Consider the following 24,662-nt stretch of genomic DNA (forward strand, 5'->3'; position numbering starts at 1 on the left):
CTAATTTTGCATTTTTCTCAAAAAAATAACTACACACTGGTAACAAAAGTTATGTATGACTCAGTACACGGTCGATCTTACCGTTTCGATGTTGATTAAGATACTTCTTGCATCGATCCCGAGATGCGGAAAAACCAATAGTAATTTTGTCCCACATAAATGAATAAATAACAGAAACCCCCCGATCCCCCGGTGGACTCACCCAAAAGGTGACGTCACACCATATGATCGTCCCTTATCCTCTTTGGTCTCCGACTGACACAGAGCGTGCCTATCGATTGTTCATAGCACTGTGTATCAATTTCTCGACCAAAAGGCGAGATATACGGTTGTAGTTTCACACCTTAGGTAAAACCAAACCGGTATTGTTCGGCTGAGGATAGTTTTGACGATCCAAAACAATCCAAAACTTAGCTACATATCGTGCCTCCGTTTGTATACGGGACACACGAGCAATTCAAAATGGCCGCTCGTTGGCGCCATTCATTTTGTTCCCCACGTAAAACAACCATTGCAGCCTGTAAGTTACAATAGATGTTTGTACATACACATTGTATTTCATGTACGGTAGGTTATTGTTGCTATGTTAGGGTGATTACTCTATCGTTATGTCTTCATTACCGTCCGATAAGATGAGTTAATCAGATGTTCATACGGTGGGGCTTGGTAGGGACCCGTCTGACATTTAGTAATAAAGTTAGCCTGTCCTTACTTTACCACTAACGTTAGCGACCAGCCTCCGTGCTCAGGTTTGCTTTCTGGGCTTGAGTCGCGTGTTGGGGGGAGTAGTGCCCCCCTCCCTTTTTCTCCTCGCTACGCCTCGGCCCTGTCGGGCTTACCCTTCCCTGGTGGCGGAATGGGACCCACACCGCTCTGTTTCACCCACGGGAGTGCTCACGATCTTCTAGATGTCTTTCTTTTGCTTAGGACTCTCCGAGTTCCAGCTTGCGATTTGGATAGACTCGTCGTCATCGCCATAAGACGAAGAAGAAATCTACCAAGGGCACTGGTAAGGTCGATACGGTGGATTCTGCTGTGACAGCCCCTATGGGTCATGGCGGGTCTGCTTAAGGGGGCTCCGGTCCCCGGACAAGCAGGCGGGTCCTTCGGGGACTGCTAGCGCGTCCAGAGGCTCAGCAGCGAGCGAAAGCACTGACTATACGTCGGAGCAAAGTAGCAGGCAGCAGAGCGGTAACCACCAGCGAAAACCCTAAGCGGGTTTGTAGCAGGAGGATACCAGTCGACACTGGTAGATTCTGCTGTGACAGCCCCTATGGGTCAGGGCAGGTCTGCCTAAGGTGGCGCCGGTCCCCGGACAAGCAGGCGGTTCCTTCGAGGACTGCTAGCGCGGCTACAGGCTCAGCAGCCAGCGAAAGCACTGACTAGACGTCGGAGCAAAGTAGCAGGCAGCAGAGCGGTAACCACAAGCGAAAACCCTAGCGGGTTTTGTAGCAGGAGGATACCAGTCCTTTAGCAAAAATCCTCACGGGTTTTTAGCAGGAGGACACCCGTCTGTTGCAGGCATATCTACGGGCTCAAACAGCCACAGTAGTAGCCAGCGATGGGCAGCATGCAAGGGTACCCCAGGCTTGCCTGGGTTGAACCCTAGCATGCATGGGTTCAGCAGAGACGATACCGCGGCTAACGCTGTGGGTGTAATCTTAGCAGAACCAACTGGGGTTGTCACTGCGGCAGCGTTCCATGGCGGGACCGCCGAGTGATACCCTGGGCCCTAGAATAGCTGCTGGCTGTCCACAGGGACTGGCTGGCGATTATTCAGGGGTTGGGCTCGCAGTCTCTCACGGGACAGCGACCCAGGTGCATTCGATTGGCAGCTACAAAGGCGAGCACGGCTTGACTTCAGTGGTAGCCGCTATGCACCCGCCCATAGCTGCCGTGAGTGGTCCCCCACACAGCGACCTTGGGCGACGCTCTTGAGGGTACAGTATGTAGCTTGAACAGCCTAGCTGATCAACAAACCACTTATGTCCTCGAGAGCCAGCGGAGCGTGGGTGATCCATTATCGTCAATGGGTCAATTACCCTCTCTTGATCGATCACTGTCAAATCAACAGAGCATGGCTCCATTGATTGGCGCTGCCTATTCAGGTGGCGAGGTGATTGATCGGGGTATGCTGCGCTCAGCTACCCGTGATACTAGGCAAGCTCCCTTTAGCCAAGGGACAGCGGTATAAGGGTACCCATACGACGGCTTGATCCCCTTGCGGGGAACGCAGTGAGGCATGGGTACAGTGGTACTCAGCCGGGAGCCCTCACGGGTACCCACGCTGATACCGCACCGGTACCGCAGCACCCGCCTTAGTCGCCACAGTCGGTGTGGCAACAAGGGGGGGGGGGGCGGTGCTGGTACTGCAGTACCATGGGGTTACCCTGGTGGCGGATCCCTTCAGGGTCAGCTGCCGGCTGGGTATGCCCCGTGGTACCCGCCGCAGGGTGTTTTCTTCCACGGTCTAGCACCGTGGCAAGTGTCGCCTAGCGATGGCCACGCAGTACCATCAGCTGTTGACCAGGCCAGCCGGCATGGGGCTAACCCAGATCTTGATCAGGGGTAGGCCCGTGCTGCTAGCGCTAGGACGACGGCTGCGAGAGCATGCGGACCCAGTGGTGCCATGGCGGATACCTCAGGGTCTTGCGGGAGTACTCCCTCTTCTGCTGGCAGGTAGTCGGCGAGCCACACAGTGGTTATGCCTTCTTACCCGCTTTCAGATGCCCGTCCTCAGTTACCGTCATCATCGGAGCATGATACGGATACTGTGGGCGAGGGAAAGGACTCGGAAGCTGAGTCCGGTAGTGACATCACTACAGTCTCCTTCCCCGCTGCCCTTGGGGAGCAACAGCACTGATCTTCCTCCGGACACCCCCTAAGGGGGAGTCCATGGAGGAGGACCAGGGATCCTTTCAGTAGGATGCTCAGCTGCTGCTTCCTCACAGGGGACGCCTGCACTCTCATTCCGGCAAACCTCACGGGTAGATATCGTATGGCTGTCGAGCTCAGTAGAGCTATGACGCCGGCGTGCTTACATGCTTCCTCTGCGTGTAACGCGGGAGGACCACGGGACCTACCTGAGGGGATCCGAGAGGGACCCAGATGTCGTCAAGCGTATCACGCTCAGACAACATCTGAGCTCTTCTGCGAGGTGAACCTATTAGCGGTGCTAACAGCTAGCCTCAACGAGAGCTCCATGGGCCTAGCCCATAGGGTGTCCACTCAGCGCCGGGGTGGGGCCTGCCACTCCAATCGCTCAACGCGATGGAAAGGCAGGGTCCTTTTTCTCTTTGGATGCTTCTGCGCTACGGTGGAGGACCGTGCAAAGAAGCTACCAACGGGAGCACTCTGAAGAAGTCGGAAACTGCCCTTACCATTGGTTGGAGCTCCGACTTCAGCAGGCCGTGCACCACCAACAGTACCCGAGCCCACTACCTCTGCAGCACCCATTTCTGGGAGGCGCAAGGTAGCACAGGAACAGCTGGCACGCCCCGAAGAAGAGCAAGCGCTCTTCCAAGGGAAGCTAGGCAGAGCATTCCTGGGGGCTCAGCGGTTTTTCCACAGGGGATCTCCCAGTGGGCGACCGCTTATGGCTTTCGCCCAGAGGTGGGAAACCATCTCTTTGGGCGCCTGGGTATGGTCAGTGGTGAGTGGGGGTTACAGACTGGCAACCCAGTCTCCCCACATTCGTCTGCACATTTCAGAGGTCCACAGTAGTGCCGTCAGACGGCCCCCAGCGTCGGGCACTACTGACAGGGATCACACAGCTTCTCACGAAGCGGGCGATTGTCCCGGTCTACCCCGTTCTACGGGTGATCTTGGAGCCATTGGCTCCAAGGAAGACCAGCGACGGAGCCCCATCCGAACCGCAGGCTGTTGAACAAGTTCTTCAGGCCCAAGAGGTTCAGAGTGGGGACTCTCGCCTCGGTGCTAGCCTGCCCCATCAGGGGCATGGGAACAGCCTCGCTAGATCTCTCGGACGCCTATCTGCATATGCCAATCGCCTCTCAAGATCGGAGGCATCTGCGCTTCTAGGTACAGGATCAAAATTACCAGTTTTGATACCGGCCATCTGGCCTGTCCATCTCTCCCAGGGTGTTTACACTCTTGGTCAGAGCGGTGGCAGCGTACCTGAAGCACAGGGGTGTCAACATCAGTTGCTACCTGGACGTTTGGCTCATATACGGCCGCACTCCACTGGAGACTACGGGTCTCATGGGGTTGATAGTCCGTAGGGTGCGGGACCCTGGATTTTTGATCAGCTCAAAAAAAAAAAAGTCCAGCGTGGTCCCACGCGAGACACCACTATTTGTAGGGGCTCAGATCACCCTCACGGAGGGGTTGGCGGTGCCCTCACCCGAGCGGGGGACGAACATGGTGCGGTGTGCCTGACTCTTGGCGAGTCTCGGGCAATACCGCTGTGGCATGGATGAAGGTGGTAGGCCTAATGGCTAGTATGGTAGACCGCGTACCGTACTGCCGTTTCTACGTTAGGCTTACCCAACTACACCTTCTAGCCTGCTTGCAGGCCCAGTCGTCACCAATATCCCTCGCGGTTCCGTTGTCGGAGATCGCGCGAGAGAACTCTGGTGGTGGACCCATCAGCCCAATTTGACCCAGGGTGTCAGGTTTCCTGCACCCCCGGTATGTCACGTAGTGAAGACCATAAGCGTCAAAAGCGGGGCTGGGGGTCCACATCCACGAGAGACTCCGTCTCGGGCCTATAGGGGCCATAGAGACAGAGTTTCACATCAACCTCCCTCGCTTACGAGGAGGTGATCGTGGAATCACATACCGTTGTCCTGACGGACAACACAACCGTGGTAGCCTACCCCAACAGACAAGGGGACTCCGGGCCACCACGATTGAGCCTGCATGCACGACACCTGATAGGGTGGTGCAAGTTCAGGCAGATTACGATGAGTGCGATACACATCGCGGGCGTCACCAGCATCCTCGCGCACAATCTGTCACGAGGAAGGGTGTCGGGACCAGCAGAATGGTCCCTTGCTCCGCAGGTCGCTCAGATGATCTTCAAGGGGATGTACCACCCCTCGATAGATCTGTTCGCATCTCATTGCAATCATCCACTGCCGGTGTACTGCTCAAGGCTCGCGGACCCCCAAGCACTCACCGTCGACGCTCTGTCCATAGACTGGGGAGGGATGACAGCTTATGCAGTCCCTCCGATCTCACTACTCATGAGGGTGGTGGCCAAGATCGGGTGGGAAGACTGCATTGTCATTCTGCTAGCGGCAAGGCCGCTGGCACTCCCAGTACCAGATCTACTCCGGATGCCGGAGCGGAGGTACCAGTCTATCACTAGAGCACCTGCAGTTAGCTGCATGGCCCTTACCAGGGAAGCGCATGAAGCGAGGGATACTTTTCATCAGAAGCTGTTTTTTCTCATCGCCGGGGCTGGGCGGAAGTCTACCCTCCGTGACGTATAGCCAGAGTCTGGCTCCATACTACGCTTGGTGCAATGAGACAAATAGCTCTCCCGCTAGAGCCTCTGTGCTGCTAGTTTCTGGAGTTTCTGACAGAAAAGTTCCAAGCAAGACTTCAGCGGGCCACTGGGGCCAGCTATAAGTCAGCTGTCCTCTCCATTCACCGAGGTTTGAGGCGGATTCGACTATCATAGCCGATGGTTACCTTATTAGTCTACGCCTCGACGGTATGTTCAGCAGTGTCCACCAAAAGGAAAGTGATCCTCCTAAGGGATCCCAACACAGTCTTAGATTACTTTAAGGGTCACCCTTTTGACCTTCCGTCAAAAGTGGCGCTTAAATACGTAACTCTCAAGATGGCTTTCCGGTTTGGCGTTGGCTTCGGGACGGCGGTGCTGAGTTGCACACGGTCTCGAGGTTAGCTTCCGTGTTCACAAACACTGGAGCGACACTGTTTCGGTGCGCGGTGCATACCGACATTCGTCCCTCTCCAATCCCCAGGGTTGGGCAAGGTTTGGCTGAAGCCAAAGATAGGCTGGGGTGTCTGATAAGGCGCTGCAGCACTATTTCTTCCGAACACAAGCCTTGCGAGGGACTCACGACCGCATTCATCACCCTTACAGAGCCTTTCGGTCCAGCCGCTGTCGCAATGGCTGGTCCAGGTGTTAGTGGAGTCCGGGATCGCGAAGGTTTCGCGTCCCACGACCCACTCGACACGAAAGCTATCTCATCATCTTGGGTATACCGTTCGGTTGTCCCTTGAGGAGATCTAGCAGGCGGTGTCCCGGAAGCCACCTTTCGCCCTTCTCTACGATACTTCCGTTTACGTTAGTAATCAGAGGCGGGCGGGAGGTTTACCGGGACATTGTTCGGGCGATCATAATACGGTGGTGTACGGGTACCAGGTTTTCAGACTATACAGAATACTCAGCATGGTAAGAACCAGTGTCGCTATTTTTGTTTTCCCGACCGTTGGGGGAAAATATTTTCTGACCTCGCGAAAACCATCGTTACCCGCTCCCGATCCCTGATCAGATGCTGACCAATCTTGTACCTCCATCCGTCGGTTACTTGCTAGATCGATCTTTCAGATGTTGATGCAAGAAGTATCTTAATCAACATCGGAAGCGGTAAGATCGACCGGTGTACTGAGTCTAGTCCCAAACAGAAATGTTTGGTAGACTCATAACCGGTGCGATCTTACCTTTCCGATGTTGATTATCCCGACCCGCCACCCCTACAAGTTTGGTCCGAGTAGGGGATCCCAAGTCGGATAAGGGACGATCATATGGTGTGACGTCACCTTTTGGGTGAGTCCACCGGGGGATCGGGGGGCTTCTGTTATTTATTCATTTATGTGGGACAAAATGACTATTGGTTTTTCCGCATCTCGGGATCGATGCAAGAAGTATCTTAATCAACATCGGAAAGGTAAGATCGCACCGGTTATGAGTCTACCAAACATTTCTGTTTGGGACTAATTATAGGCAGTCACATAGATTTCTTTTTGACATTGGGAGGGATAGGATTGGAAAAAATTCTTGAAGTATAGTGAATTCAGCACCTTTTGGCGACAAAATAAGTTTATGGTACAAATGAAGCAAAAATGTTGAAATATGGTGCAAAAAGGGAATAAATTCGTGTGAAGCGTGAAAAAATTATATGAGGCTAATTTGGTCAGAAACCCACATACAGGTGTCAACATTGGGGGGATGATTGTATGGATCATCCCCCCTGACAAAATATTGGGGGGGATAAATCCCCCCATCCCCCCGGGTCTCGATGCCTATGATTATAGGGGCAAGGAATCCAATTACTTCATTGAAATTTCAGTGATTCAAGACAAGTGGTTCAATATATATGTTAAGAAATGAGGTATATTCTAGCGGTCCCGCTTTTCTTATCATAAATAATGTACCGCTTGTCTTGAGTCACTGAAATTCCAGTGTAGTAACTGGATTCCTTGCCCCTGTAATATACATTTAACTTTTGTTACCAGTGTGTTATTATTTTTTGAGAAAAATGCTAAAATAGTCACATTTATTAAGGGGTGTAGTACCACTTTAATGGGGAATAAATTCAAATAAATGTGGAATTGCCAAGTGATGTCTACAATTACATGACACAAATTTCAAAATGTTTGAAAAAGTAGCTGAACATTTGCATCGCAACCTTAATAGAACTATGTGACTGGACACTGCGAATGAGCCGTAAACTCTGCAAATTGTATTCTGAGTTACAGTCTATAATGTGCGTGAAGGTCGTATTCATAGGTATCTCTATTCGTTGCGACAAGTATCTCATCAAACACTTAAACCAATCAATAATCCTATTGCTGACGAGGATTTAGCTTCTACTTATTTCTATAGAATCTTTAAATAGTTCTTGTCTTTGTTTGCTTCAGTGGCTAAATCCTGTTGAAGTGGTGGATAACAAAGCAAAGCATTGTATTTTGTCTAGGTACATGTATGTGTAACCAGCAATTACATGTAACAATGAGAGGACATTCCTGAACCTCGTTGACTTGGGGATGATTTGAAATGACCGCCATGGCAATTATGACTGTTTGATATTTATTACCAGAAATATGGAAAAAGAGACACACGTAGAACCGAAAAAAGGTTCAATTTTATATCGGGGCCGACTTTACGGCTGATTCGTGGTGTCCACTCACATATTGACATTTTGTTGAGCTATAATATTGTGACCAATTAATGACTCAAATAATGCAGTAATGGCACAGTATGCATATTGTTATACATAATTTCATGGTGTGCAGCGTGTCTTAGATCGTGCCATCAATTAATTCCGGTAATGGGACAGGTAATATTGAGATGTGTGGTACTACTACATGTAGTTTAAGGGGGTACTACACCATGTGGTAAATTTGTGACTATTTTTGCATTTTTCTCAAAAAATAATTACACACTGGTAACAAAAGTTATGTATATTATTGGGGCAAGGAATCCAATTACTACACTGAAATTTCAGTAATTCAGTATATATGATAGGAAACGCGGTACATCCTAGCGGTACCTTATTTCTGATCATAATTAACAAACCGCTCGTCTTGGGTCACTGAAATTCCAGTGAAGTTTTTTTTATAAAGCGCGAAAATGCGCGAAACCCTATAATATACAAAACCTTTGTTACCACTGTGTTATTAGTTTTCGAGAAAAATGCAAAAATAGACACAAATTTATCGAGGGGTGTAGTACCCCCTTAAGGCATCAAGGAGCTTACGAATATATGCATATTATTATTTAAAAAAATCCTTATATATAAAGGTATGCAATTTGATTTTCTATATCAATATTATTGCACGATTTGCACCTGCTTAAAACCTTCAGCTTGCTAAGAAAAATAAAGTGAAATCAGTTGAAAGAAGCATCAGTTGCACAAGGATTTGACTTGAATTAAGAGAGCTCAATTTCCCACCATTGAATTATTTAGCTATTTCAGAAATTAAAGATATTGTTGAGAATTATGTGAATTAAACATGTTTAAAAATGACGCATTGGAATAATTGAGAAAATTATCGGATTCACATGCAACGCAGCAAATTTGCCAGTCAAAATTTGTGTAAGATCAAAATAATGAGAATCTAAGTCTACAATACTGCATGTCATTGTATATTCATACATGTACATGTACTTGTATACTATATATCTGTGAGCTTTGTTTACATCAATATTGAATTATTGTTGACATTGTTTTGTTTATGTATGCATCAAATCTAGGACCAAAGTTTACTCATTGTTTATGTACTTGACTTTCTGATGATCAATTTTGATTAGAATATGTACCTGTAGGCTGCATTGCCCACCATTCATGATTAACTCTAACCCGCCCGAGTACTACAAAATACTACTTGATATATGCGCTGTCCGTGCGTACATCCCACGTGGTGATATATAGGCACGGTTTCGCTGGCCAGCGAAGCCCAAGACCCATGGCAAAGTGTTGCCGACCATCTGCTTGGCATGCGAAGGGTCTCATGTTCGAATCCCACCCAGAGCAAACAACTTCTTTCTTTCTTTTCTCTCTTTATTCCTTCCTTCTTTCCCTTCCCGTCGCCAAAAAGCCTAGGACTAGGAAATGAACACATACACTGTAAGGCAGCTCCATTTGAATTTCATTCACCCTCTGAGAAAGATTCAACCTGAGGGAGGGTGAGTTTCAAATGAAGGTGCTAATGTGTTAATTCCATTTGAAATTCATACTCCCCTGTGGAAGATATTTCCAAAATCTTCCACAGGGGGGAGTGTGAATTTTAAATGGAATAGCCCATTGTTGTCCCCAACCGTAAGGCCAAAAAAAAAATATTGTTGTGTTGCCCTCAAGTGGGAAAATGGGAAAGTTGGGTCGGACAGTCGGATTTCTTTTTTTTTTTTTTTCACACCTTCAGTTTTTAAAAATCCCTCAAATATTAAATAATGCTTCTTCAATTAGGGACATTTGTCAATTTTGACTTCTGGATACCTGTTAGATATCAACTAGTCTTTCAATAAAATATTAATTTTAAGTGAAAAACATTGATTTTTTGAACAAATCTGTAAAAATCATCATTAAAAAAACCATTTTTTTTTTTGGCCTAAGGCAATGGGAAAAATAACACCCTGTTATACTTGCAGATACATAAGACAGCTGATTTTACACGATACAGCAATTTCCATCACACTCAATCCACTTTTGGCTAAAAACTGCGGAATAAAATTTAAAAACCTCAAAATGGATCAGTCCGGCCCGTAAACAGGGTTTTGCTTTTTTTTGTCACCTAATTCTAAACCTAACCCTTATCTGAAAGCTACATTTGTAAAAGAAAACCTAACCCTCATCCTGATCTACATTGTATTAACTGTGGTTTTGCCATTCTAAAGTCCAACTTAGCAGCGTTGCAAATAATAAGCAAAACATACATGTAATCAATTTTATTTTATTGGTTTTTTCCCCTCTATTATTGAATATATATGCGTTTCGCCTGACTATAAATCATAATTCCAATTTTTATGGTATTTTCAGTATTGTAGCAATATTGGGCAAAAGAAATGAATAGGGAAATGAAAAAAATAGTTTGCTGAATAAATGACTTCTTTACATGATTATCGCACCTCAGAGATGATGTATACATACTTTGCCACAAGCATACCTTAAGGGTAGATGCGGTTTTGTTGGTCGAAGCAGCCAAAAAATCAATTTTTTATTGTCTAAATCAATATATTATTGAAAAATAACACTTTGATGTTTTGCAAAAGTTCATTCTACAAATCATATACTTTGCAAACTTGCTTAATTTATTGTTGTTAATGAGTTATGTACATTTTACAAAAGTGTTGTTGTTTCAGCCCTCTTTACAACATAACTCAAGAACCACATGACCTACAAAGGTATTTCTGTGATATTTGAATTCTTCTACACGCTCGCAAGGAAATGAGCAATGCAATTTTTGCCAAAGCTCACTACCATTCGCAAGATGTTGTGAACTACCAAATCGCAACACTTTGCTCTTTAAACAAGGAAACCAAAATTAATCAAAATTCCGAGTTTGGAATTTTATGAACATTTGAAGCTTTTTATGCTTTTAAACTGCAAATGACATTAGTCATTATGTAAATGCAAAATACAGTGTGAAGACAAAATCTGACATTTAAAATCAAGGTAAGATAAAATATGTGCATATAATCTCAACATACAAATGTGAGATGTCAGCACTATACAGTTGGTTATTTCCAATGTTTGTGAGTTGTGATCACAAATGGATCTGTATAATAATGCTATATACAAAGCTGATATTTATGGGGTTTTTTGGGGGGGGTGGGAGGGCTAAAAGTGGACCTTTGTGATTTTTCCTTCAAAAAGGGCTAATTTCAGTGTTTTTTACAGAAAGTGTTTTTTTTTTTTTTTTTTGGCATTGTTTTTTGGGGGGTAGGGTAGGGTGGGGTGCATGCATCATACCTACTGACTATGGCTCTGTCTATGCTTATAGAACATTTGATGAAATGGTTTGGCTAATACTGTATAGCGGTAATTTTCGGGAGGTAATTTCTGTGCTTTTCGTGGTCGAACAGGCAGCAGCCATAGAACTTAATGTGAATATATTTGGAAACAAAAATTAACTTGTCCAGAATTGATAAAATTGTGAAAGATTAACCCAGTGAAAATACCCTACTATACATTTTATACAGTAATACTGTACAATTAAAATTTGTACTTGTCCCTATCATTTATTCTGTTTACCTCGGGAGTGTGGATCAAGGCTATTTTGTGTGAGAATAAAATAATATGTGTCAGGTTCATTATAAAGAGACAGAATCTGATACATCGTGTATTGATTTTTTCCTTGTCTCTGCAGAAAGGTCGAGGGCTGAAAGAGAAACTAGCAGAGATGGAGACCTTCCACGACATCCTGTGTAGACAGGTGGACACGTTGCAAAGTTATTTTGATTCCTGCGCAGAGTCGGCTCCGTCGTCAGAGACTGAGGGCGATAGTCAAACAAGCTCACCAGATGATCCTTGTAAGTATTCTTGAAATGAAGTTTGACGCTTTCTTGGGCTTGTATCGTTTATTTCCGATCCTTGCATATATTAATTGTCTCTCGCATTGTCTTATGCCATGTAAGGTGGAGCATATAGGCCACCTCCTTCTTCATTATTCTTGAAATGATGTCCATTCCTGACAGAAATGTTATTCAACAACTTTTCCTTGGCTGAACTAAATGGCCAGAGTTTATGTCAAATATGTGTTTCCAGTAATTCTAGTGAAACCATAGAAATGGAAGTAACGAATCCTTGGATATATAATGAAAATATTGCCTGCCAGTATTATATAAAATATACCATAGAAATTGAGGGATATAAAACTATAGAAGCCATTGCCTCTGGATTTGCTTCACATCAAGTTTCTGTACCAAGCGCTTGCCTAGAGTCGATAATTACTGAAACTCAAGATTCTCACATTTTCTTGACATTTCCAGAAAATAGTTCCATTTTACATTTTCAATTGTGTTTTATTTCAAACTCCATGCCATAATGGATATTGGAGTACTAGTATAAGCCTACTTGAATATGAAATGAATGCACATGGATTAGAGAAAATATAGTGAATATGTTAAGGGATGCTCTACATTGAGAAAAGAGGGAAAATGTATTTTTGTTGATGTTCAAACTCAACTCAGGGGCATGGGTTTCATTCAAATAATTATTACTTGATGATTTCAGTGGAGGTACCAGAGGGACATGGGGGGGGGTGTAAGTATTCCCCAGTCAGAATTTTTGCCCCCCCCCCCAGTAAAAACCCAAAATTATGACAATTGCCTCTTTTTGCAGCAATTTTCTATACAATTTGTTCATTTTTATCCCCTGAAATTAACTCCCCCCCCCCACAATGTCCCTTCCCAAAAAATATATGTATATGATATGTTCTGTTTTAAAAGGGCATTTCATGATCCACAGCCTTATCCCCCACTTTACTTTAAAAAAGTTGAGATTTTTATACCACGTCTGGCTACATAATGTTTATGTACCCAAAATTTCTTGCAGATTAATTTGTTTAGCAAAAATATCGTCAAATTCAACAGTGGCCTATGTAGCAGTGTAATTCACATAATCATGCATAACTCGCAAAACTCAGAATCAACTAAAATTTTGGGAATAAGCTTTTTTTTTGTGGATATCTACTGAAAAATCTCATAAAAAGAAGATGCTAGGGTCACGATAGCATCCTTTAAGTCACATTTTTTTACTCTTATAATTTGTTTTGCATTACGCATTAACTTTTTTGCTTTTTTTTACATTGTTTTTCTTGTGTCATTTTGTAATAAAGCCTGAAGAAGGTACGCTTGGTACCGAAAATTTGCTATTAAGTATACTGTTTCCCGTCTCCGTTTGTTTTGTTATGTTATTTGAGAGATACGTATATATAATTATGTTATAATAGTATTAATAGTAAAAAGAATTTCAATCAGTCAGCATGGAGCAGGTGTTTTTCACCTTATAACAGAGAATGACTAATTGATTTTTATTTCTATTTAAAAAGCAAGTCATAACATTTGACTGATGATGATTGAAGAAAATAAAGTATTTTAAAAGAGACATCTATCTATACAAACATTTATTAACCCTGACTCAACAAAATCTTACCACAAAAAACACTACTGCACATGCATGCATTCCATGTGATGCGAGGACGCAATCATATATGCTCACCGAATCGCTGGCCTGGCCAGCCAAACCTCCGTGGCATGAGGTCGGTGATTGTGTGCGTGACACCCGAGGGGTCCCAGGGTCGATTCCCGGGGGTACCAAGTGAAATCTTTGTTCATCTTCTCTCCTTTTCGTTCCTTCTCTGCCTTCCGATAGCAAAAAACCATGATCCGTGTTAGGGTTAAGTGCTCTATTGAGAACACGGCATTTTACAATGACATACATCCATATTGCCTGCCCATTGTTATGTAGGAATTTCCCCCACATTTAACTGTATTTGGCGCTTTATAAACACAAATATTTGAATTATTTTTGCCCTCTGTGACCCGCAAGCAAACATTAGGATACATTGCATTTGATAAAGGCCATGGAACTTTTTTTCTTCTTTTTTAAATTTTTTTTTTTTTTTACTTTTTAAAATTTATTTATTATTTTTTTTGCAAAAAAAAAAAAAAACAGGGCAAGCCTAATTTTAGGGTAGGTCAGGTTATCTCAATCAAACAATTTTTAGGCCTAATTGAGAAGCTCCGCTTTAACAGATACATGTAGTAGAAGCCTTATGACCATTATTATTTTTCATATATGCAGCATTTACAAATGTATATACTGCTTTCACATGAAGTCTTGTTCCGAGTCTTGTCTATTGTGTTTTGAGCATAGGGTTTCAGAAGCTGCAAAATGCTGAGTCCTTGGAATTAACCTAAATATAATATTTCCTTGTTTTGAAATCCTAGCGCATAGTTTGATGTAATGTATATTGAGTTAGTCCGGAACCAACCATCTGGTAGTGTTGTTATCATTGGGATGGTTTGCACACAGTGTCTTGATGATTGATGCTATTTTTATTACTTTTTTAAATTAATTTTGTGTGATAATGCTAAGGTTTTATAGAGCTTTTTGTACTTCCACTGGTGATATTCTCATTTATACATTGCATCTCTGCATTCACATTTATGATTTCATGCACCACATTTAAGGTCATGATTTAAATGCATGAGAGTGCACCCGTCCCCTTACCCCCTTGAAATACGTCATCAGAATCAAATATTTACTTTGTCATCATTGTGACTTGATACAATATAGAATTGGATATGCTCGCCACAGAATTTTGTAACAGAAGTTGTAACTTGCACAAGAATCATGTGATTCTTCACATGCTCTAGTTCTGGAAGATAATATTGGCTAGTAGTTTACTGTGAATTGTGGTTTTATTCTTGGCTTCTGATTAAGGACAGAAAAGGTCATGCAGATATACAGGCTTGACTCAAAGATCAGCTCAAGACGCAATCCTTTACCTAACATTCCCCAATGAAGCTTCTGCCGGATCGTTCGTAAAGACTTGAATTGGTATCCCTGCAAACTACAGTACCGTCATGTACTTCATCCTGAGTTTATATGCATTGTTTGTTTTAAAATAGATTTTAAAAGTGAAAGTTGTCATTTCAACAAATAATCCTGTTAGTACTTTGTTGATTCATTGAAATTGAAATGGATGAAAATCAATCAGCCATGTGCAGCTACAAAAATGGGTGGTTGTATTCAAATGTGTGCAACTTTAGTTTGTTGTGCGCAATTGCAACAAATCTTGTTTTCCATTTAGACGTGTAAAGTTAGCTCTTTTCCATGATATTTTCATTTATAGCAGATTCCTTACAGATCTCTAGTTACAGCCCCTCAAACATGAGTTTACTTCTTTTTGACTCAACCTGTAAGCTGCAAATTTGTCACCAGTTTAGGTTCAGTCCATTTGGCTTCCTTGAGACAATGACATCAGTATTTTATATTATTTATTTGTGTTTACATAATGTATTTTATATGAATAAAATTACATAATGTATTTGATTAGAATTAATTTTTTTTATTTCTTGCATCTTTCATCAGTTGATGGTGAACTTGACGGTGACATAGATGCACTAGGAACAACACCAACCCCTCAGAATAGATTACTAGGAATGAATGGACCCACCAAAGGTAAGTTAACAACACCAACCCCTCAGAATAGATTACTAGGAATGAATGGACCCACCAAAGGTAAGTTAACAACACCAACCCCTCAGAATAGATTACTAGGAATGAATGGACCCACCAAAGGTAAGTTAACAACACCAACCCCTCAGAATAGATTACTAGGAATGAATGGACCCACCAAAGGTAAGTTAACAACACCAACCCCTCAGAATAGATTACTAGGAATGAATGGACCCACCAAAGGTAAGTTAACAACACCAACCCCTCAGAATAGATTACTAGGAATGAATGGACCCACCAAAGGTAAGCTAACAACACCAACCCCTCAGAATAGATTACTAGGAATGAATGGACTCACCAAAGGTAAGTTAACAACTCCAACCCCTCAGAATAGATTACTAGGAATGAATGGACCCACCAAAGGTAAGTTAACAACACCAACCCCTCAGAATTGATTACTAGGAATGAATGGACCCACCAAAGGTAAGTTAACAACACCAACCCCTTAGAATAGATTACTAGGAATGAATGGACCCACCAAAGGTGAGTTAACAACACCAACCCCTCAGAATAGATTACTAGGAATGAATGGACCCACCAAAGGTAAGTTAACAACACCAACCCCTCAGAATAGATTACTAGGAATGAATGGACCCACCAAAGGTAAGTTAACAACACCAACCCCTCAGAATAGATTACTAGGAATAAATGGACCCACCAAAGGTAAGTTAACAACACCAACCCCTCAGAATAGATTACTAGGAATGAATGGACCCACCAAAGGTAAGTTAACAACACCAACCCCTCAGAATAGATTACTAGGAATGAATTGACCCACCAAAGGTAAGTTAACAACACCAACCCCTCAGAATAGATTACTAGGAATGAATGGACCCACCAAAGGTAAGTTAACAACACCAACCCCTCAGAATAGATTACTAGGAATGAATGGACCCACCAAAGGTGAGTTAACAACACCAACCCCTCAGAATAGATTACTAGGAATGAATGGACCCACCAAAGGTAAGTTAACAACACCAACCCCTCAGAATAGATTACTAGGAATGAATGGACCCACCAAAGGTAAGTTAACAACACCAACCCCTCAGAATAGATTACTAGGAATGAATTGACCCACCAAAGGTAAGTTAACAACACCAACCCCTCAGAATAGATTACTAGGAATGAATGGACCCACCAAAGGTAAGTTAACAAGATCACTGGAGATTTTTGCATCAGAAGAAAGCTCATATTTTTCTTAGAACCACAGTAAAAGGTTAGGCCTGAGATATGTTTCACTATTTGTGGGTGGACTGATTGTAATAAATGATGTTTTCTACTTCCAGGGGTATATATTTTACATTGATACATTAAGAAAAACAATAATGTACTAAACAACCATAGCCTCTTAACATTTAGTAATCTCATTTTAGCACAGTCATATAGTTTAATGGAAATGTCACTGATTTTAATTAAGCATATATTTTGATTTATGAAAATAGACTTGTATAGACCACTTGGCATGTGACGTCATTGCCCGGCAGTATCTTGCGTAATTATGGCAATTTCCATTGTTCTTTGCACTGCAGTGTGCGTACGCATCGTAGTTTGCTAAGGACACATGCATTTTAAATCGCCCGTCACATTTCATATAGTACAAGAAAGCAGGGAAAGCCATTGAACAGTGTAGCGGTTCGTTCAAGCATATCAATAGACGAGTCCCTTGCCTTTGTTGATAAACAATGATGTCAAGTGGTCTATATACAAAAGGTAAACTAAAATGTACTGCACAGTTTAATCAGTTATTTAATTTTTAAGTTGTCACTCAATGTGACATTGATAATTTTTATTTAGCAATGTGACAACATATAGCGAAGTCTAGTATTACAATTCTTGATGATGACCTAAAGTTACTTCCTTGTATTGGGTTATTCCAGTCAAAATCTACACTACCCCTATGGAAGATTTTGGAAATATTTTCCACAGAGAGAGTATGCTTTTCAAATGTAATTGGTCAGAGTTAACCATTTTGAAACCCATACTCCCCCTGTATCATGGCTTTACCTATATTTTCCACAACTGGAGTATTTCAAATAGAAGTTACCCAATTGTCTATTCTAGTCTAAACTTATACTCCCTCTGTGGAAGACTTTAGCTAAATCTTCTACAGCGGGAGTGTGGATTTTAAATGGAATAGTCCATTGCTTGAAAATTATACATTTTTTTCTGTCAGAATGAGACCAGTTGCTCGGCACTACCTTTTTTATATAGATTATTTTTTATCTTTTAGGCTGCCATTCAGTATCATAATACTATAAACAGATCAATTTCCGGTAAATTGATCTTCTCTGTTTAGATAAAAATCATTGCAAAATCTGTAAAAAATATACATTATGTTAATTCCTGGTAAGGCATTGCTTTCAGAGATATAAATCTTCAGGAGATTTCCTGATTTCAGGAAATTTTCCTTGGATCTTCCCTGTACAAAGTGTAGGAAAATACACATTTTCAGTAATGTTAAGCAGTTTCAGGAAATTATGTCAGTGCTTGTTTTTATGTGCTTTACCTTTTGGGCAATGCATATACTCATAATTTATTGATGTACTTTACTCCTGTCCACAGATAAATCCAGTTTACCGCCTAGCAGGGGCATCGACTTCAAAGGCGAGGCGTTTACATTCAAAGCTACAACGACGGGCATCATTGCAACCCTGTCACACTGCATAGACCTGATGAGGCAGCGGGAGGATCAGTGGCAAAAGAGACTAGAAAAGGTAGGTAACATGTAATTGTTGAAAAAGTACACAGGGATTTTAGTCACAATTATAAATTAGCCTCTCTGAAATAGCACTGTATTTAACCTTTGACCTGATTTGTACCCTCTGACCTCTAATGAACACCACCGGTAGAACTTAAATATGTGTAGATTTGGTGAGGCAGTGAGACGATCACTGGCAACGGAGACTAGAAAAAGTAGGTGATGCTCATAAGCAGGGAATGTACGTTTAAACCTCTCTCAGCAGTATTGTACATTTGACTTTTGACCTAATTATAGAATTAAACCTGGTTAGTGCATGCTAGATGTAAACTTGTAGCATGAGCTAATTGATATCACAGGAGATGTGTTTGTAGAAAGAAAACTTTTTGATATATATATTATGCATTGAACCTTCCTTTAATTTCTGGCTGGATTTTAGAGACTGTCCATCCACATCAGAGGCCCACCTTACTGCATCATTAAACTTAATAAAACCCTTCTTCATCTCTTGTAACAGGTGTTGGTTGTATGCCTTGATTGGTCATAATTCACCTCCCACATTTAGATGTAGGCCTATATGCCCATTTAAAGTGACTTCGGATTGTGGATGTTTTGTCCCTTTAACATCTTCATGTAGTAAGACATAACGGGAGGCCCCTGTTTCCATAAAGTGTCTTTGAACTATGAGTTAAAATGATCTGATTTCCAATGCATAGTTCAGTGAACTCCATGCAACAATAATGGCATAAACGTTGACCTGTAGTTGCTGGGTATGAGTTTTAATACCCATTATATTCAAAGGTCAGGATATGAATTTTTATCATACCTCTTATTTTGATTGGATAAACGCTGCAATTTACTGACTAGATGTATTTCGTATCTTGTCATTCGTATCTTATCAGTTGAGTGTGTCTCAATTCTCGTATCAGGTCAGTGAGGAACTGTGCATGCGCTAAAAGGTTGCACAGCAACAAAACCCAGCATCAGTTTACGATTTTGCGTAGTGTGCAAATTGGATAGTTTTTCAACAATATTCAAGGGAGTTATGACAAAATTCCACTGAATTTTACTTTAATGCATCAAAGGTCCTTAGAGTTTATCTAAATTTATATTTGTGAATCAGTGAAAGATGATTTTAAGTACCAATTGGCCGTCGCAAGATTTATTTTAGTAAATTTGTCACCCTGGTAGTATTACATAGCGATTTTCACCGACACGACAGCTACCAACAGGAAGGTTCTTTCGTTTTGTGAATTGATCATAGTTTTAAAGTTTATAAATCATTTTATTTGTTCCTCATAGGTATGATAAAATCATTATTAGGTTCAGTTTAGGGTATGGTACAAATTATAGACTCGGAGTCTGTATCAGGCTCCTCGACTAGATATAATTTGTATTACACCTAACCTTGCCTAATAACTAATAATACAAGCATGTTGAAGTTAACTCTCTCGACACTGGTGTCGACTGCAGACGACAGTTTTAGAAACATTTTAACAAATTCAAAAATTTCAGAATTGTAAATTTTTATGACCATATGTGGAATCAACATAAGAAATGCACTAAAATGAGTACAAACAAGCCTAATATTGGTTCAGGGGTTCTTGAGATAGCTCTTGATATTTTGAAAAAAATATCTTAAAACTTTAACGTTGAAGCCTATAGCTAGCATGCAGAGCATTAAAAAACTGTGTCCTGAGCATGTATGCGATTCTAGTGATAGTGATACATGGTTTGGATATTCTAACTTGAACACTTTAACATGTAAATTCTCATTTTGCTTAAAGTCACATTTCATATCATCCTTTAAGTTTGTGATGCAAATAGCCAATGTCAGAAGGCAAGGGTGGCCTCTTTTTTTAATTCAAGTATAACTAATATACTTTATCCCAGGACACCTTGTTTACTTGCATATCTTGATTTGACTTAATTTCACACTGTCTGGAGTGAGTGCTTATATAACATACTTTCTAAAATGCTTTCGAATAATTCATCCCTTAAACATTTTGAGGTAGAGGTAGATGATCATGAGAGGCCTTATTTATTAAAGAGGACAGAAAGAGTCACTAAAATACACTTTGTACAATGACACTTTCGTGAATTTGCTCCTCCAAATTTGGCTTAATTTGACACTTTCTGGATGCCTGCATATAGTATAATTTGCAATTATGCTTTCAGACATTTCAGTCTTGTAACTGTGATGAAAATTATATAATGTCAGAGTTTATGGGTGGCCTCTTTTTCCATTAAAGTATGAAATTTCAGTTATGTTCCTACTACTTAGGTAGATTTTCTCAGCATGGTGTAAGACTGGCGACCAAATGTAAGCTGTATCGCATGTTTGTCCTACCCTGTATTATACTGAGACTTTACACACTCTATCGCATGCATATCAAAAAGTTAACCTCCATTCAACTTCACCACCTTAGATGTATTATGGGTATATCATGGCGGAACCAAGTCTCTAATAGAGAGATGCCTTATAGAGCCAATATGGAGAGGGTAAAAACCATCCTAGTGAAGAGCCAACTGCGCTGGGTTGGTCATGTCATGAGGATGCCTGATGACAGATTACCGAAAGGTGTGATGTATGGTGAGCTCACAGAAGGAAAGAGAAAAAGAGGTGGGTAGCAACTTGAGTATAGAGATGTTGTGAAGCATCATCTGAAGACAGCAGACTTGGATGTTGAAACATGGGAAGACGAAAGCTAGTGACCGGGTCATTTGGAGGAAGAAGATCCACGATGGTTCGAAAACAGTGGAGCTGAAGGGAAAGGAGAAACATCTTGAAGGATGGAGAAAGAGGCATCCATCAACTTCGTCAACTGTGCCTTCATCGACCATGATGGGCAGCCGATGGCCCGATGATGATTTATGGCTACAAGTTGATAGTCTGTTTGTTTGTTTAAGCAATTGGTCCAGGTGGTCGCACAGTTGAGTTCTGATGGGACCAGGGTCAAGTAAAATAATCCAAAGGGTCATTAGTCCAAAAACCCAATAACCTAGTTATAAACCCTTACACTAACCCCAAACTTGATATAACCTAAGCTCTTATCTTAACCTTAAACCTAGCCCTAAACATAAACCTGACTCTAATCCTAACTCTGACCCTAAACTGAGCCTAACCATATCCCTTATGCTTACCATAATCTTATCCCTAATCCTATCCCTAATCCTAACCTAAAATGCCATAAACCCTAGAAACCTTTTTGGACTCATAATTAATTACCTTTTGGACTAATGGGCTGGTCCCAATTTTATATACAAGTATACATTTTCACAATATTGTGATCATACAGTATAATTTTGTTTGTGTGCTTTTAGACTTGGAAATTACACAATATCAGAGGTATCTCTCTTCCATGAAAGTTGTATTATAAGTAAACTTTATACCCCAACACTTCTGGATACATACTGAAAAGAGGCTTAACCCTAACCGCCTAAGGGCTTTTTGGTGACGGGAAGGGAAAGAAGGAAGGAATAAAGAGCGAAAACAAAGAAAGAAGTTGTTTGCTCTGGGAGGGATTCGAACCCGAGACCCCTCGCATGCCAACCACTCGGTCGGCGACACTTTGCCACGGGTCTTGGGCTTCGCTGGCCAGCGAAACTGTGCCTATATATCACTTAGGGCGATTACGTCATCACACCACGTGGGATGCACGCACGAACAGCGCATATATCAAGTAGTATTTTGTAGTATACAGTCCTGTTAGGGTTAATGGGACTTGTACTGTATGTAAATTAAGCATATTTTGACCCACACTGTAAGGCGTTCTATCCAGGGTTGCCAAACCCGCGATTTGGTAGCCCAATTGGGCGACTTTTGAAGATTTTTCCCGCGACTTACGACAATTTCCTGTCCCATAGAAACCAATGGTTAAGAAAAAATTTGGGCGATTTTTCCACGTTGGCTAGCCCTCGCGACTTCGATAGTTTCCTGCCCCATAGAAACCAATGGTAAAGAGAAAAATTGGGCGACTTTTCGATTATTTGACCCGCGATTCGGGCTGAAATCTTTTGGCAACCCTGGTTCTATCCCTTTAAGGCAAGTTCGATGGTAGGAGCCATATTTTTCCAGTTTAAGCCATTACACTCAAAAGCTGCTGTTCCATTTAAAATCCACACTACCCCTGTGGAAGATTTTGGAAATATCTTCCACATTGGGAGTATGAATAACAAATGGAATGAACACATTAGGCAGCTCCATTTGAATTTCATACACCCTCTGAGAAAGATTCAACCTGAATCTTCCACTGAGGGAGGTGAGTTTCAAATGGAGCTGCTATGTATTCATTCCATTTGAAATTCATACTCCCTCTGGAAGATATTTCCAAAATCTTCCACAGGGGTAGTGTGGATTTAAATGGAATAGCCCAATGATCTTTTAGGAAATTAGTAAGCTAACCACATACTTCTTAACCAATTGAGCCCCTTCCTTTCTTGAGTTCTTTCTTCCCTCTGTGGTTAACAAGGATAGGTATCTTCATCTGACCTTTCACACAAATACATTTCTGAATTCTCTCTTTGTGTGCTTTCCTCGTTTGTGGAACAAACTCCCTATATCTGTCCGCTCTGCGAATTCTCTTTCTTCTCTTAAGAATATTTGTAAGGAGCGTTTGAAGAAGTAAGTTTTATTGTGTGTATGTTTTAGGTGACAATAATTTGTCACCTAACAATTACGTTCATTGCCAATTATGTTCATAGGTAACAATTATGTTCATTGTGTAGGGCTAGATGTGGTTGAGTGTATGAGTTTGTGAGCATGAGTTTAGGCATGAGGGTTTGTGTGGTAGGGGTGGGTATGGAGGTGTGTGGGGGTGTGCACATCTGTAAAATGATTTAGCATAATTTTGTATGGTTGTTGTTTTCCGTTTAATTCTCTAGGTGAATAAATGGATCTTTATCCAACCGGAAACAACAATTGAACAATATTTTTTTTTTATATTTCTTTAAAAAAAATTGGCCAAAGAAACCAATCTGTCAGAGATCCAAAACAAATGGTTGATAATAAATGCTGGACTCTTTTAAAACAATTTAAAATTGTGGTTCTTGAGTTAATCCCAAAAATATACTGAAACAAAAGTTATGGTTGAACAATTAAACTAGAAAAGGTAGGAAAGGAGCCATGCTTGCACTTTCATGTATATTAAGCAAAATCTGATATTCACAGAAATACTTTTTATGTAAGGCATCATGCCTTGAATAACTTGTTGTAAACTGGAAAAGGTATAAAGTCAGCTAGACTCTACTTGCACTCTTGGTTGTATTAAAGCCAAATGTATGATTTCAATCAAACTTAAATTTGGCCAAAAACTATTGCATAATATAAGTAACAACTGATCATTTTAAGCCAAAAATAATAAGGTAAAATGAACAAAAACCACTTGGCTGCTCTGTATGGGAGGATTGGCAAATACAACCAGGGGTTTCTGGTTTTAACCAAAAACTCTTTAAATTTTACTGCAATTAAAGCACTTCAGGCTTAGTCCTTTACATGGTATACCATTGGGTATTACAATTGTGCAAGAAGAAAAAATTCAAAATAAATTGAGGGCATCCTTGTGGGCAAATCACATATTATTGCTTTAAACATAATCAGACCCACACTGCAAGGTGTTTTATCCCTTTAATACCTGGGTTGGGAACCAGACAAGATAGGAAACCAGCCAGGCCCCCTGTCATTAATCGCTTAACACTAGCACCTGCTCTCCAGATAGCTCCTTCACGTTAAGTGATGTGAATAGTGATGACTTGTCCATCTCAAGCCAGACACTAGAGGAATTCTGTAAAATTTTATTCAAATTTTGTCTGGGTAGTGTTCTGAATATTTTTGTTGGGATTCACTTACATGTGCTGTAGAAGACCGCCATATTTGTATTATTGCGGGGAACGTCAGCATAATAACTATGTGTGGGGTAGACCAAAGGGTTGCTTTCAAAAAGGCTTCTTTAATATTGGCATATATTAACCCCCTGAGCACTACCTGCCGATCTAACATTGCCTCTGATTGGTCATTTACATGATATCTTCACTTTAATCACTAATCAGAATGGAGCTTTGCAAATAATTCACCCCAATTTTTTGTGTGGTGAAATTATTCTAACAATGTTGCTGATTGGTCCAATTAATAATGAAAACTTCTTTTTGGCCAATCGGCAGGTAGTTCTCATGGGGTTAAGGACCTTGAAGCAAAATGTGTATACTTTGTTTCCTGCATTTTGTGAACAGGAAATGACTACATTCAGTACTACAAGGTTTCTGAGAAGACTTACATCTTGATC

General features: G+C 41.6%; 1 protein-coding gene across 1 annotated transcript in view; it reads left to right on the forward strand.

Moving 5' to 3' along the window:
• Window positions 1–24,662, forward strand: part of LOC140159228 (ceramide transfer protein-like) — a 63,876-nt gene that overhangs the window by 22,210 nt on the left and 17,004 nt on the right. Inside the window, exons 3-5 of the mRNA XM_072182635.1 lie at window positions 11,806–11,968; window positions 15,537–15,626; window positions 18,246–18,397. Coding sequence (XP_072038736.1) covers window positions 11,806–11,968; window positions 15,537–15,626; window positions 18,246–18,397 — 405 coding nt within the window. The remainder of the gene's footprint in view (window positions 1–11,805; window positions 11,969–15,536; window positions 15,627–18,245; window positions 18,398–24,662) is intronic.

This window comes from Amphiura filiformis, chromosome 8 (assembly GCF_039555335.1).
Source record: "Amphiura filiformis chromosome 8, Afil_fr2py, whole genome shotgun sequence".
NCBI lineage: Eukaryota > Metazoa > Echinodermata > Ophiuroidea > Amphilepidida > Amphiuridae > Amphiura > Amphiura filiformis.